Below are 16044 nucleotides of genomic sequence, written 5' to 3'. Positions count from 1 at the left end.
TCAAGACCAGCAACTTAGTGAGATCTTGTCTCAAAATAAAAAAATTAAAAAAACTGGAGGTGTAGCTCAGTGGTAAAGTACCCCTGGGTTCAATCCCCAGTACGCCCTCAAAAAAAGAAAAAAAAAAAAGAAAAAGGCCTAAAGAAAAAAAATGCCTAGAGAAATTACAGAAAAAAAAATTAAAAAATAGTTCACGGTATGCTGGGATATAGCTGTGTAAATGATGCTATTTGTATGCAGTTGAATGAAAAAATTAAGACTAAGACAAGATTTAAGTGGAATTTGAAAAATACAAATAGGTTAAAAATGGAGTTGGCTCCCAGTCTGGGAATGTTAAAATGGGTATTTGACAGAGACTTAAGAAAAATAAAAGGAAGGTAATTAGGTAGTAGTTTTGTTAAGTGCAGCTAATGTGAATCCAAGGACCACTGTTAGCAAGGTGTGAACTTTTGGAACTCACCTTGTACTGATGAAATCCTGAATTTGAAATTTTTGATTAATGGTTTAGAAACATGTAAGGTGGCATTTTGTTTTGAGTTGTGGGTCAAGTCTCACCTTTTTTAGATGTTATAAGAAAGAATGATAAAGTAGTCCTACAGCATTCTTTTTTTTTTTTTTTTAAGTAAAACAACACTGATTTTCATGATCATATGCTAGACTCATGACTTCTTGAAACCTTGGGAAACATTAATTTAAAATTTGTGATTGCTGAGAAGTCATGCTAACTCTGGTAGCATATATAAAGCAGTGTTTTCTGTTTTGTTTCTTAGAAGAATTGGAGGTTTTGGAATGGGAAGGTAGATTGAAAGGAGTGTAATAGGAGCAATGGTCAGGAGAGTAACAGGGAAAGGCAGGAGGAGGAAAGATTGGTATAACTAGAAATAGGATACATCTAGGTGCTTGACAGTTCTAACTATGTTTTAGTAGACATTTAAATTGTATTGCTTTATATGTATTATAAGATTATAAGAATTTGTGTAACCAACATCTTTTCAGTAAATTTTATCAGGATAGAGTTTCTCAAGAGGGTTGTTCTTTACACTTTGAAATGGATTTTTTTTCTTTTTTTTCCCCTCCAGTATGGGGGATTGACAGTTTAATATATTTTTATATGTTAATATATTTGATTATGGGTAGGTTTTTTAAAAAAATATGCTTAAGCCATGGGCGGTAGTGCACGTTTGTAATCCCAGCAGCTCAGGAGGTTGAGGCAGGAGGATTGTGAGTTCAGAGATGGCCTCAGCAAAAGCAAGGCACTAAGCAACTCAGACCCTGTCTCTAAATAAAATACAAAATAGGGCTAGGATGTGGCTCAGTGGTCGAGTGCCCCTGAGTTCAATCCCTAGTACCCAGAAAAAAAAAAAAGTGTTTAACTTAAGCCACATCCCCAGCACCTCTCCCCACTTAAAAAATAAATTCCATGCAGGATCTTACTAAGTTGCTTAGGGTGTCGCTAAGTTGCTGAGCCTGGCTTTGAACTTCTGATCCTCTTACTTCAGCCTCCCAAGTCTCTGAGATTACAGGTGTGTGCCATTGCATCCACTCTAAAATGGATAAGTTTTTGTTGTGGTGCTACCTTATACATTATAAGATGTTTAGCCACAGCTCTGGCCTCTTCCCACAAGAGGTCGAGTGCCCCTGAGTTCAATCCCTGGTACCCAGAAAGTGTAGCCTGTACACTTTCCAGTCATGATAAAAAATGTTGCCAGATGTCCTAGGGCAGGGACAAAACTGCCCCTGATTGAGAAACTCTGGAAAATTTGGGGAACCTCAGTTTATCTAAAGTAAATTAATCAGTTTTTCCTAAGTCATCATCTTTCAGCTGGTGTTTTATTCTATCTTGTGTGGTTATTTTATATTCAATATTGTTTATTTCTTATAGACTTGTATTCTAGATAAGATATCAATAAATAATGTTTGGATCCATTTTTCCCTTTTACTGCAGAACAATGATTTTGGTTTAAATATACCATGTTCTTACCTTTTGCCTTCTGAAATCTTTTATTAAAGATTGAAATTGTTCCCTTTTAAAGAGCTTGTGTGAGAGTAATTGTATTTAAGTATTTTCATTTTAGTTTTTTGGGGTGTTAACTTTTTATTTTTGATCAAAAATAATTATGTCATGCTATAAATTCATTATTTAATATTTTATGGGTCTTTTCTTTTGGTATTTTTAAGTATTCCATATATATGAGAAGTGAATGACTTTTCTGAGCCAAGTCTTGATCTTTTCTGTTTTTGCTTCCAACAGTGGCAATTTCCTCCTGTGTTAAATCTTCCTGAAAATGGTTTATCAATGTAAGAATCTGTGTGGTATTAAAGTAGCAGGTTTCTTAGAACAGAATGATACTGAGAATTTCATTCATTGTTTTACACTGAAGCTTTGTGAAACATGGACTTTTGAGACTAGGTGTATCTTAAGAGTAGAACAGAATTTATTTGAGTAGGGTGATAATGTCTTTCTTATACCCTATTGTTTGGAGTTTTAAATTGACTCAAGTAGGAAAGGTATGAGTGGAAATCAACCATCAGTTTAGATAATTCATAAAAGGGAGAAAGTGCATAAACTGATAATTGTTCTCCCTTTATGACTTTATCCCTGAAAGTGTCCCCTAATTTAATTACTTAATCTTGTCCTTTCATGTAAAGTGGCAGTTCTCAATTGTAAGGGGGAAAATAAATCCTCCAAACAAAAAACTAAAGTTCTAGAAAAATAATGATTTTTATTGTACTCAGATGGTAAGATTACACTTTCTTTTCCTATAGGTGGGCCAAAGTCAAGAGTGTTAGCAATATGATTTTTAAATACTTGGTTTTAAAGATTATTTTGGAAATACTGTGTAAAGTTGAATTAGCATTAATCCGTAATAGTGGAACAAAGTATTCTTAAAGTAGATTTTGTTTTCATGCATTGTTTTGTGTCCTTGCCTCACTTTCTTCCTAACTTGCTGAGAATTTTTGTTATGGATATATGTTGGATTTTTGTTAAACTTTCTGAGCCAGATGCAAGTTGAGTATCCTTTATCAGAAATGCTTGAGATCAGAAGTGTTTCAGATGATGAAATTTTTTGGATTTTGGATTTTGGAAAATTTGTATTTACATTTTGGATATTGGGGATGATATCCAAGTCTAAACACAGAATTTCTTTTTGAAGTACACCACACATGGCCCGAGGGTGATTTTATGCACTTGTTTTTAGTGCACCTGCATTGTGTGTGTTTGTGTGTGTGTAGTTCTGGGTGTTCAAACCCAGGGTATCACGCATGTTAATCCTGTGTTCTACCAGTATACTACATCCCCAGCCTCAGTGCACCTGCATTTTATTGTGATCCATCACTCCAGTTCAGGTGTGGTATTTTCCCTTAAGGGTGTCATGTTGATACTCAAAAGTAGCAGATTAGAGCATTTATAATTTTCAGATTAGGAATGCTCAGCCTGAATTTCTTTAGCTTGTGTCTATTTATAGATTATATTCATGATTTTTGATGCTGGACCAGTACTGCATACCTTTAATAAATCCCACTTGATTGTATTATGTAACTAATTTTATTCATCACTGGATTTTTGTTTGTTAATATTTTATTGAAGATTTTTGTACTTTAAATTTGTAGGAGAGATTATGGTTTTCTAATTTTGTATTTTTATTATTTATATATGACAGTGGATTGCATTACAATTTTTATTACACTTATAGACCACAAATTTTCATATCTCTGGTTATATACATAGTATATTCACACCAATTCATGTCTTCATACCTGTACTTTGGATAATAATGATCATCACATTCCACCAAATTAATAACCCCATGCCCCCTCCCTTCTCCTCCAACCCCTCTGTCCTATCTAGAGTTCGTCTATTCCTCCCATGCTCCCTCTCCCTATCCCACTATGAATCAGCCTCCTTATATCAAAGAAAACATTTGGCATTTGTTTTTTTGGGATTGGCTAACTTCACTTAGCATTATCTTCTCTAACTCCATCCATTTACTTGCAAATGCCATGATTTTATTCTCTTTTATTTCTGAGTCATATGCCATTGTGTATATATACCACAGTTTCTTTATCCATTCATCTATTGAAGGGCATGTAGGTTTGTTCCACAGTTTAACTATTGTGAATTGTGCTGCTATAAACATTGATGTGGCTGTGTCCCTGTAGTATGCTGTTTTTAAGTCCTTAGATTATAGACCGAGGAGAGGGATAGCTGGGTCAAATGGTGGGTCAGTTCCCAATTTTCCCAGAAATCTGCATACTGCTTTCCATATTGGCTGCACCAATTTGAAGTCCCACCAGCAGTGTATGAGTGTACCTTTCTCTCACCAACGCTTACTGTTGTGTTCTTATTTTGTGTTAAGATAATACTGGACTTAAATGATTTGAGATGTGTTCTGTCCTGCAAATTTTGGAAAAGGCTGTAAAACGGCATTACTCCTTTTTAAGTGTTTCATAGAAATCTCTAGTGAAATCATCTGGGCTAGGAGTCCAGGACTGTGCCCCTCACCCCCAGCTTTAATAACAGATTCAATTTCCTTGACATGTATAGTTCTATTGAGCTTGTCTGTTTCATCTTTTTTTTTTTAAGATTGGTTTGTTCTAAATTGAATTTTACGAATATAAACTTACTCACTGTAAAATATTTCTTTATTTTAATGAATGTAAGATCTGTAGTGACAGTTCATCTTTTCTCTCTCCTTCCTTCCTTCCTTCCTTCCTTCCTTCCTTTTCTTTGCACCAATGAGGATTGAACTCAGGGCCTGAACACAATGCTAGGTACTCTACCACTGAGTGACATCCCCAGTACTTTTTTGTTTTGTTGCTGCTGTTGTTTTTATTTCATTTTGAAATAAGGCCTCATTGAGTTGCCTCTGCTGGCCTTGAACTTGTGATCTTCCTGCCTCAGCCTCCTAAGTAGCTGGGATTACATATATGAGCCATTGTGCAGACTTCCACTTTTTTTTCATTCTTGATATTGGTAATTTGTGCCTTCTGCCTTTCTTTTTTATCAGCTTTACTTGTGGCTTATTAATTTTGTTTATTTACTTTGAAAACCAACCTTTTATTTTGTTGATTTTTTTTTTATTTTTAATTTCATTGATTTCTGTTATTAGTAATTTTCTTCCTTTTGCTTTCTTTGGGCTTATTTGTGCTTATTTCCCTTATTCTGTAGTTTCTTTCACTTGTTTTTGCATTGCTGGATAGGAACCTAGAGCTCCATGAATGTAGGAACTTAGGTAATTAATTTGGGAGGGCGTACCAGGGATTGAACTCCGAGACACTCAACCACTGAGCCATATCCCCAGTCCTTTCTTGTATATGAGTTGCCTAGTGCCTTGCTTTTGCTGAGGCTGGCTTTGAACTCACAATTTTTCTGTCTCAACTTTCTGAGCCACTAGGATTACAGTGTGTGCCACTGCACCTGGCTTGCTTTATTTATATATGTGTGTGTGTGTGTGTGTGTGTGTGTGTGTGTAAAACTGGGGCTCCGGTAAGTAAAATTACTTTCTCAAATAAGCAAATTTGACCCATTTTTCAAGAATCTCAGTTCAGGCTTCTTTTCACCTGCTGTTGCTCTTATTAAAAAAAAAAATCCCCATTCTATCTGTTCTCTCTAATTGATTGTGTTAATTTGTTCTAATTATAATAGAAAAATGCTTAAAAAGTGTTATACTCATGAATACTTAGGAAATATGTTGTTGATTTGTAGAGTTCTTCTAAGGAGACTTCATCTGATTAGAGCTTTATCTTCTTTAGGGGTTGTTTTATTTTGTTTTTCCTTCCAGTGTTGGGTATAGAACCCAGGATCTCATGCACTCTATTACTGGGTATAGAACTCTATTACTGGGTATAGAACTCTATTACAGTGTTGGGTATAGAACCCAGGATCTCATGCACTCTATTACTGGGTAACATCCGTAGTCCCCCAGTCCTTTCACTTTAAAACAATTACATGGGGGGTAGAAAGTGTTGATGTAACTCAAGATATAAAACTCTCTTCTTGAAGACTGAGTTGGTAAGTCAGCAGAGGGTGCTGTAACATTATATTTTTAAGGGGTGAAGTTTCTTGTTGCCACAATTTATAATTCGTATTTGTTTGTTTCATATAGCAATTATTTTAAAAGAACAATTATTGGATTTTTTGAAAGAATAATTTGTTAGTAAACCTTGATGGTTTAGGGCTTACACCTTCAAGTACAAAATTTAGGAAAAAGTTTCTCTTTTTGCTATTAAAAAAAATCTCTAAATGGGAAATTTTATTTTGTGTAAACTAACTTATTTTTAGTATGGATTGTAAAAGTGAGAAGTTGAAACTATTTTTTGAATAGCAAAATAAAGGAAATAGTTGATATTGATTTTAAACATATGCATAGTAGAGTGAGCATTTAGTATTAGAATGGTGATTTCAAGAATAAATTTTAACAAAATGCTCTAGTGAAAACAGAATTTTTCTCTGGAAAGTGTAGTAACTTCAGGATTTTGATCACAAATACTCTGCACTTTTCTGTTCTTTCCAATCTTTTCAGTTATTTATTTTTTGTTTTGCATTTTGTCTTTATCTGTTCCAATTTTGTAAGATTGTGAATTTCTGGAAATTTATAAATTATTGCATTAACTAGATCTTTGAAGTGTGGCTTCCATGGCCTTTTGGTATGCTCTTGGTTATTTTTGTACTTCTTAATATATGAAATATTGAAATTTAGTGCTATTCTAAATCTGGTTATATTCATTGACACTTATAGAGTAAGACAATTTGCTTGTAATCATTAAATTTTTGAAGTTTGCAATTGTAGTTATACCCCTTTTTATTCAATGAAAAGTAATTATGTTTCCAGTGATTCACATGTAGCAATTTTTCAATAGAATACATTCATTTCAGTGAAATAGACCCAGGTGGTGGTTCTCTATTATAGGGATGATCCATTCAGTACTGAAGACTGGAAAAGCAATTGAGTTGTCCTAAGTGAGCCACTTGTGAGAGGAGTCCTTTTTCTGCCTTGCTATCTGAATGAACTCCTATCCATTATATATAATGAGCATATTTGTTATTACTACGTTGTGTACTAATCTGTATGTGTGTATGTATATATGTGTCAATTGTGAAGCAAAGAAACATCAACATATATTTATTTTGAGAATTAAGTTTGGGAAAGACCAGAGAAGTATAAAGAGGGCTGGGGATGTGACAGCGCTCACCCTGCATGCCGCTGGGTTCGATCCTCAGCACCACATAAAATAAAGATGTTTAGTCCACTGAAAACTGAAAAATAAATATTAAAAATTCTCCCCCCCCCCCCCCCCCGTCCTCTCTCTTAAAAAAGAAAAAAAAAAAGAAGTATAAAGAGAAAGAGGTCAGATGTGGTGGTGTATGCCTCCAGCTACTTGGGATGCTGTTACAGGAGTATCCAAGTTGAGGACAGCCTGGGCAACTTAGCCTCTGTCTCAAAGTAAAAAGGGCTTGGGATGTGGCTCAGTGGTAGAACATTGTCCATCATGGGTAAACCTCTGAATTCAGTCCCCATTGCAAGGGGAAAAGGAGAGAGGGGGAAGAGGCAGTGTGAAAATAGTTAACACTATATATTCAATGCAGTCATTTTCTATAGGGCAATAGTTTGAGCTGTTAGCTAGTATGTTTTCTTTTGGGGTGTAATACAAGTTCAAATCCTTCCATTTCTTTTTCTGTTAAATTTAGGTTAGATGTCAAGAGCAACAACATAACAGCCAAATGGCTATATTATGATTTACTTACAGTTATGGCTTATGTGGTTTCTGTGTTGTGGATTAGGAGCCTTTAGACGAGTTCTATAGAATATCTGTTTACAGAAGTTGTGCAAATTAGAATTTTTGAAATCCTTGATGCAAATCAGATTATAGTATTGGAAAAATTCAGTAATTTTGATTTTTTTGCCAGATTTTTTCTTTTATGATTTTTCCTGAATATTAATAGATCCATCAGAAACAAAGAATCTGGAAATCAGTTAATTCAGATAATATTTTTAGAGATAGTGTCCTTCCATCAAAACCATTCTTAGATAAATATTGCATTGAACCACATGTGAATAATAATTTGATGATACATAAGTAGGTGGTTCTTTTATTCTTAAGTTTTTCTGGCTCAATTTTATTTTAAGAATTACTACAGGATAACTTATATTATTTAGAATGTTTTTAAGTTAATTTATATGTATTTCACCATAATACTTAACATTTCTATCATAATCCTGAGTGTAATAGGAAAATCATCATTACCTCCTGGGACCAGTGATCGTTTAAAGAAACATTTACCTAAGTCATTTTAAAATATAATTTAGAGGAACTGGGATTATGGCTCAGTGGTAGAGCACTTACTAGCATATGTGAGGCACTGGGTTCAATCCTCAGTACCACATAAAAATAAATAAGTAAAATAAAGGTATTGTGTCCATCTATAACTAAAAATATTAAAAAATAATTGAGAGTAGTTAGAATAAAAGAATAGTATATAACAAGTCTTAGCAATTTTGCCGTGCATTTATATTCAGCAACTTTGGATTTTTAAATATTTTTCCTGGTTTTTAAAGTAACTGAAATGGCAGTGTCTTCTGAATGGAACTCAGTGCAACAAGTTTGCTCATTAGTTGTCAGACATTCAAATAAGAGCCTAAAAAGTTCTAGCTTATCATTACTTCCTATTCTTATACTTAACAGCAATACTTGAAGACATTTTTTTTGTTGTTGTTGTGCTGGGGGGTGTAACTAAGGACTTTGTGCATGTTAGGCAAACGTTCTGTACATCCTCAGCCCTAGACATTTTAAAAATTTTTGGCAGCTCATAATTTTGTTTTAGGATATTTTCTTTTTTGTACTGTTAATGCCAGTTAGAATAATCAGTCCTTTATTTTTTTCGTATCTATATTAACATATTCCATCAGTTATCTTTGAATACAAATCTACTGTTAGCACTTACCCCCATCAAGTCAAACAGATTGTGCAAATGGCATAAAAGATGAAAGAATTTATTATTACACATCCTTTTAGTTAAATGGAGTTGTTAGGTTTTTGTCTAAAATATTTTTGTGATGAATTACTAAGTTGATAAGAATACCATATGTTCCTTCTGATTTAGAAATGTGTTATTCATCTAGTAGTTTTGAGTTCTGCAGAATTTATCCTAGGATATCATTATCCAACAATTCATATGAAATGTCTCTTAGATGACCTATTTCCCCTATATCATTAAAAGTCTAGAGTACTGCTATTTCTTTGCTTTCATCTTCTGATTTGTGCATTAATTGTGAAATATCTTTCCTTGACAAGTTTCTTTGCTTTATTATTGTAAGTGGAAAATGAGAAAGCTTAAATATTCTTTTTTTTTTTTTTTTTTTTTTTGTCAATGATAGCTAAAAGCAGACTCCAAAGATGGGGTCTGCATTCTTATTTTATGCTTTCTTGAAAGATGACGCAATATTTTAGGCAATAGAGTTAGAAAATGGAGGAAGGGTTCATTATTATATCTTTCTCCCAAGCATCCCATTCTTTCAAATTCTTATTATTTTAGTCTTTTTAAATATAGTTGGATATAATTGTTGAATGATAATAAAATAATTTCTAGGATGTGAAATAGCAAAATGTTATAAGAGATCACTAAATTCTATAATATATCTTGGATTTATAAAAGCACCCAGTGAATAGATATAGTGTTTACTACTTGGATTTATAAAAGCACCCAGTGAATAGATATAGTGTTTACTAGATGGAATGAGTTGTTATTTTTTTTAAACAAGGTGTTTTTGCGGTACTGGGGATTGAAGTCACTGCTTCAGCACATGTTAGACAAGCTCTTGCTACATCCCCATCTTTTTTTTTGGTGGTGGGGGGGTGGTTTACTGAGGAATGAATTTAGGGGCATTCGACCACTGAGTCACATCCCCAATCCTATTTTGTATTTTATTTAGAGACAGGGTCTCACTGAGTTGCGTTGTGCTTTGCTTTTTGCTGAGGCTGGCTTTGAACTCATGATCCTCCTGTCTAGGCCTCCCTAGCCACTGGGATTACAGGTGTGTGCCACTACGCCTGGCAGCTACATCCCCATCTTTAAGTGAGTTTTTCCTCATCTTTTGAAGTCCATTAAGAGGAAGAGAATAGCAGTAAGAAGGGATAAAATATCAATCATTAAAATTTTTAGAACTACATGAAAAGGAAACTCATAACTTAAAATTGGGTCCATTGGATCTTAACTGAGTTAAAGATTCTGTGGATCTTTATTGATTTATATATTTATCAGCCTCATATTGTCCAGTATGTTTGATGTTCTGTGAATTTACAGTGTTCTTTTAAAAAATCAAGAGTAAAAAATATAATTACAAATCATAAGTTTAACTTATATTTTCTCCCAAATATTTATTTTAAAAAGATTTGATTTTTATGACATAACTTGCTTTTAAGTCATGGTTAATTTTAGAATTTGCTTACAATTACTTTTGGAAATGGCAGGGAACAGGTGAAACAACATTGGATTTCTACTCAGTTTATGACATCTCAGGTGTACTTTATCTTAGAGACCATCTATGTAATTTACTTACAGGTATTTCTGTATTAATTCTATTTGTAGCACTATTGAAAATTGGGTAAGAAGAATACATCATTTTTGAAATTTTAAGTCTTTATTATGAATGTCAAGTAAATTTTATTAAGTGCCCATATTCATATATTTTTTCTTTTTTTAACAGATTTTTTCCATCCATCTATCTACTTATTTATTTATTTGTTGTTGATGGACATTTATCTATCTATCTATTTATTTATTTATTTATGGCGCTGAGTGCTGAGAATAGAACCCAGTGCCTCACATATGCTAGGCAAGCGCTCTACCACTGAGCTACAACTCCAGCCCCACATTCATTCTTAACTCTTTGCAGCTACCTGAGACATGTTAAAAAAAAAAAAGGATTGAATACTTACTTACAAAGGGTCTATTTTGTAAACATGCAGTGCATTATTTAAAGCTTGTTTTTTTTTTCTTCCAATTTTTAAGTTTTTGGTACTATTAGGGATGAAACCCAGGGCTTGATGTATGCTGGCCAGTTGCTTTACCACTGAGCTACTTCCCTAACCTTTGTACAATTTTAATAGTTCAAAGGGAATAATCAGAATTTGATAGACTCTATAACTTGTCTGTAGTGCAGTATTTGGTATTTTGATTTTATTTTTTGGCAGATACAACATTTTTGCTGGTTTCAGTTTTCTTTAGTATATTTCTGATTATCAAGGATTAGTGTTAGATGCTAACTTTTGGATAAAGAGCGGTTTTAAGGTTTAAAAGGAATAACAGAAGTCTAAAACTACCACATTTTTTCCTAATAAATCATTCATTCTAAATTTATTCTATGTAAATATATGATCTCTAGTAACTGATGATTGTTTCATAATTATATAGAAGTAAGCAAACATAAATGACACTAGCTTTTTTGGGAGAGTGGTGGGGCAGTGCTAGGGATAGATCCTAGGTCCTTGTCTTAGCACTATACCACTGAGACGCCTATAATATTTGAATGTTGATCATTTACTCATTTAGGGGGAGATTACATATATTTTCAGATTTTTAGCTCATAAATCTAGAAGTAACATATCATCAGTACTTCATAGAACTAAAACCAGGAAGGTATATAGTTATCTTTTTGCCTTTGTTGGGAGTATAATTTAATTCTGATTTACTAATTAAGTTACCTCAGTTTATGCTGATGACTTAAAAAAATTTTTGTCCTCTGAAATCTGCCAGGTTTGTAGTATTCACATTTGTCTATTGCAAAGTAATTTGTTTCACTGAATGAGGTTTATATGTTAGGAAACATTCTCTTATTTAGGAAGTCAAAACTTTAGTTTTAAGAAAATGTTAAAATTAGGCTTAAGAAGAATATTCCATGCTTTGGGAAAATGTTGACATTATCATGTGAGAAAAACAGGGTATAGTGTATTTTGTAAAGAATTCTGAATCTATATTTAGATGCAAATGCTTAGGTAAAAGACTGGAAATTTTGTGTGCTATACTGTTAATTAGAATAACCATTGAATAAGTGGTTTGCATGCTTCTTAGGTGCTTGTATGGGTTCTTAGAGTTTTCTAAAATTTTAAGTTGTTGTAAAACTTTAAAAAATATTTCAACTTGCCCATTATGTACACTGGAATAACAATTTGTTATTACCCTACAGTAACACACAGTGCACACAGTTGGTAAAGAATACCTTCCTGTAATCCTATCATGTACATTGAGTTTTATGGGGAAAATTACTTGATGCTTGGAAAGTATATTGGCCTGTGGCTGTAACTATAAATGTTACCTTCTTGTGATTGGTCAAAAGCCCATGATATTTGGTGGTAAAAACAAGTTCTGTAAATTTATTTTGGAGTTGTAGTTAACCACTTTACATATTTATTCTCTCTTAAAGTATACTCTTTCATTTTTAGGCATTATCCAATTGGTTTGCTATTTGATCTTCTTGCATCAAGTTCAGCTCTTCCTTGGAACATCACAGTACATTTTAAGGTATAGTTTAAATAGCATTTCCTATTTGTCCCACTTGCAATACTTAATAAATAGAGTAGTTTTTTTTAAGTGAAGTTATTTATTGTTTTTCTTATGACACCCTTAGTTGCTAAGCTTCCATTAGTGTTTGCTGTAAAATATTTTTCAATTTCTTCCTAACTTTTGGCTGATCCACTTAAAGTTTTAATGATAAGTAGCCCCCCCCTTTTTAAATTAGAGCTAAATCTACTATTTTGAAAATTTATAATAGTTTTTGAAAATTTATGTTTTATTTTAAAAATCAAATAGAATAAAATTCCTGAGCGTAGATGTGCACAAGGCTAGGAAGGAGGACAGCCTAATGCTTTTGAGTAGTTCTAAGACTAATGTGATTGAATGAGGAGAAGAGTTAGATGAAAGTCCTAAGATTTGATGTATCTCTCTTTTGAGAAATGTTCATTCCTGTAGTGTTTAAGACCAGGATAAATTTAGTATGATATGCTTTAGTGTCACTGTATTACAGACATATTCCACCATTCTTCTGCTCTACCCTCCAGTTCATTTGCAAACACTGTTGAAGAATTGAAAATACTTTTAATTGCTCATGGACAGTAATTCTCAAATGCAGTGGGTAACAGAGGGGAGGCACAGAGTTTGAAAAAGTCACTTAGGTGTCTGATTTGCTTTCTTTCTTTTATTTATTTATTTATTTATTTTATTGGTTGTTCACAACATTACAAAGCTCTTGACATATCATATTTCATACATTAGATTGAAGTGGGTTATGAACCCCCAATTTTACCCCAAATGCAGATTGCAGAATCACGTTGGTTACACATCCACACTTTTACATAATGCCCTATTAGTAATTGTTGTATTCTGCTACCTTTCCTATCCTCTACTATCCCCCCTCCCCTCCCCTCCCATCTTCTCTCTCTACCCCATCTACTGTAATTCATTTCTCTCCTAGTTTATTTTCCCATTCCCCTCACAACCTCTTATATGTAATTTTGTATAGCAATGAGGGTCTCCCTTCATTTCCATGCAATTTCCCTTTTCTCTCCCTTTCCCTCCCATCTCATGTCTCTGTTTAATGTTACTCTTTTCTTCCTGCTCTTCCTCCCTGCTCTGTTCATAGTTGCTCTCATTATATCAAAGAAGACATTTGGTATTTGTTTTTTAGGGATTGGCTAGCTTCACTAAGCATAATCTGCTCTAGTGCCATCCATTTCCCTGCAAATTCTATGATTTTTTCATTTTTTATTGCAGCATAGTACTCCATTGTGTATAGATGCCACATTTTTTTTATCCATTCATCTATTGAAGGGCATCTGGGTTGGTTCCACAGTCTAGCTATTGTGAATTGTGCTGCTATGAACATCGATGTGGCAGTATCCCTGTAGCATGCTCTTTTAAGGTCTTCAGGGAATAGTCCGAGAAGGGCAATAGCAGGGTCAAATGGTGGTTCCATTCCCATCTTTCCCAGGAATCTCCAAACTGCTTTCCAAATTGGCTGCACCAATTTGCAGTCCCACCAACAATTTACAAGTGTACCCTTTTCTCCACATCCTCGCCAGCACTTGTTGTTGTTTGACTTCATAGTGGGTGCCAATCTTACTGGAGTGAGATGATATCTTAGGGTGGTTTTGATTTGCATTTCTCTGACTGCTAGAGATGGTGAGCATTTTTTCATGTACTTGTTGATTAATTGTATGTCCTCCTCTGAGAAGTGTCTGTTCAGGTCCTTGGCCCATTTGTTGATTGGGTTATTTGTTATCTTATTGTCTAATTTTTTGAGTTCTTTGTATACTCTGGATATTAGGGCTCTATCTGAAGTGTGAGGAGTAAGAATTTGTTCCCAGGATGTAGGCTCCCTATTTACCTCTCTTATTGTTTCTCTTGCTGAGAAAAAACTTTTAAGTTTAATTAAGTCCCATTTGTTGATTCTTGTTATTAACTCTTGTGCTATGGGTGTCCTATTAAGGAATTTGGAGCCCGACCCCACAATATGTAGATCGGAGCCAACTTTTTCTTCTATCAGACGCAGAGTCTCTGATTTGATATCAAGCTCCTTGATCCATTTTGAGTTAACTTTTGTGCATGGCGAGAGAAAGGGATTCAGTTTCATTTTGTTGCATATGGATTTCCAGTTTTCCTAACACCATTTGTTGAAGATGCTATCCTTCCTCCATTGCATGCTTTTAGCCCCTTTATCAAATATAAGATAGTTGTAACTTTGTGGATTAGTCTCTGTGTCCTCTGTTCTATATCATTGGTCCACCCGCCTGTTTTGGTACCAGTACCATGCTGTTTTTGTCACTATTGCTCTGTAATATAGTTTGAAATCTGGTATCGCTATACCGCCTGATTCACACTTCCTGCTTGGAATTGCTTTTGCTATTCTGGGTCTTTTATTTTTCATATGAATTTCATGATTGCTTTATCTATTTCTACAAGAAATGCCGTTGGGATTTTGATTGGCATTGCATTAAACCTATAGAGAACTTTTGGTAATACCGCCATTTTGATGATGTTAGTTCTCCCTATCCATGAACAAGGTATATTTTTCCATCTTCTAAGATCTTCTTCTACTTCTCTCTTTAGGGTTCTGTAGTTTTCATTGTATAAATCTTTCACCTCTTTTGTTAGGTTGATTCCCAAGTATTTTTTTTTTTTTTGAGGATATTGTGAATGGAGTGTTTTTCCTCATTTCCATTTCAGAAGTTTTGTCGCTGATATACAGAAATGCCTTTGATTTATGCGTGTTGATTTTATATCCTGCCACTTTGCTGAATTCATTTATTAGTTCTAGTAGTTTCTTTGTAGACCCTTTTGGGTCTTCTAGGTATAGAATCATGTCATCTGCAAATAGTGATAATTTAAGTTCTTCTTTTCCAATTTTTATGCCTTTAATTTCTTTCGTCTGTCTAATTGCTCTGGCCAGTGTTTCGAGAACTATATTGAATAGAAGTGGAGATAGAGGGCATCCCTGTCTTGTTCCAGATTTTAGAGGGAATGGCTTCAATTTTTCTCCATTAAGAATGATGCTAGCCTGAGGCTTAGCATAGATAGCTTTTACAATGTCTAGGTAAGTTCCTGTTACCCCTAGTTTTTCTAATGTTTTGAACATAAAGGGATGCTGTACTTTGTCAAATGCTTTCTCTGCATCTATCGAGATGATCATATGGTTCTTATCTTTAAGTCTATTGATGTGGTGAATAACATTTATTGATTTCCGTATGTTGAACCATCCTTGCATCCCAGGGATGAATCCTACTTGATCATGGTGCACAATTTTTTGGATGTGTTTTTGTATCTGATTCGCCAGAATTTTATTGAGGATTTTTGCATCTAGGTTCATTAGAGATATTGGTCTGTAGTTTTCTTTCTTTGAGGTGTCTTTGTCTGGTTTCGGAATCAGGGTGATGTTGGCCTCATAGAATGAATTTGGAAGAGCTCCCTCTTTTTCTATTTCCTGAAATAACTTGAAAAGTATTGGTATTAATTCTTCTTTAAAGGTTTTGTAAAACTCCGCTGTATACCCA

General features: G+C 34.0%; 1 protein-coding gene across 3 annotated transcripts in view; it reads left to right on the top strand.

Moving 5' to 3' along the window:
* Positions 1–16044, top strand: part of ATG5 (autophagy related 5) — a 143937-nt gene that overhangs the window by 21239 nt on the left and 106654 nt on the right. For 2 of the 3 annotated variants that reach the window (XM_081294736.1, XM_081294737.1), the window contains one exon: positions 12442–12520. The exons of the other annotated variant lie outside the window; for it this stretch is intronic. In XM_081294736.1, coding sequence (XP_081150862.1) covers positions 12442–12520 — 79 coding nt within the window. The remainder of the gene's footprint in view (positions 1–12441; positions 12521–16044) is intronic. 3 annotated transcript variants of the gene reach the window in all.

Source organism: Spermophilus citellus (assembly GCF_964194105.1).
Source record: "Spermophilus citellus genome assembly, chromosome: 5".
NCBI classification, from domain to species: domain Eukaryota; kingdom Metazoa; phylum Chordata; class Mammalia; order Rodentia; family Sciuridae; genus Spermophilus; species Spermophilus citellus.
This window is presented reverse-complemented; position numbering and strand designations above follow the sequence as displayed.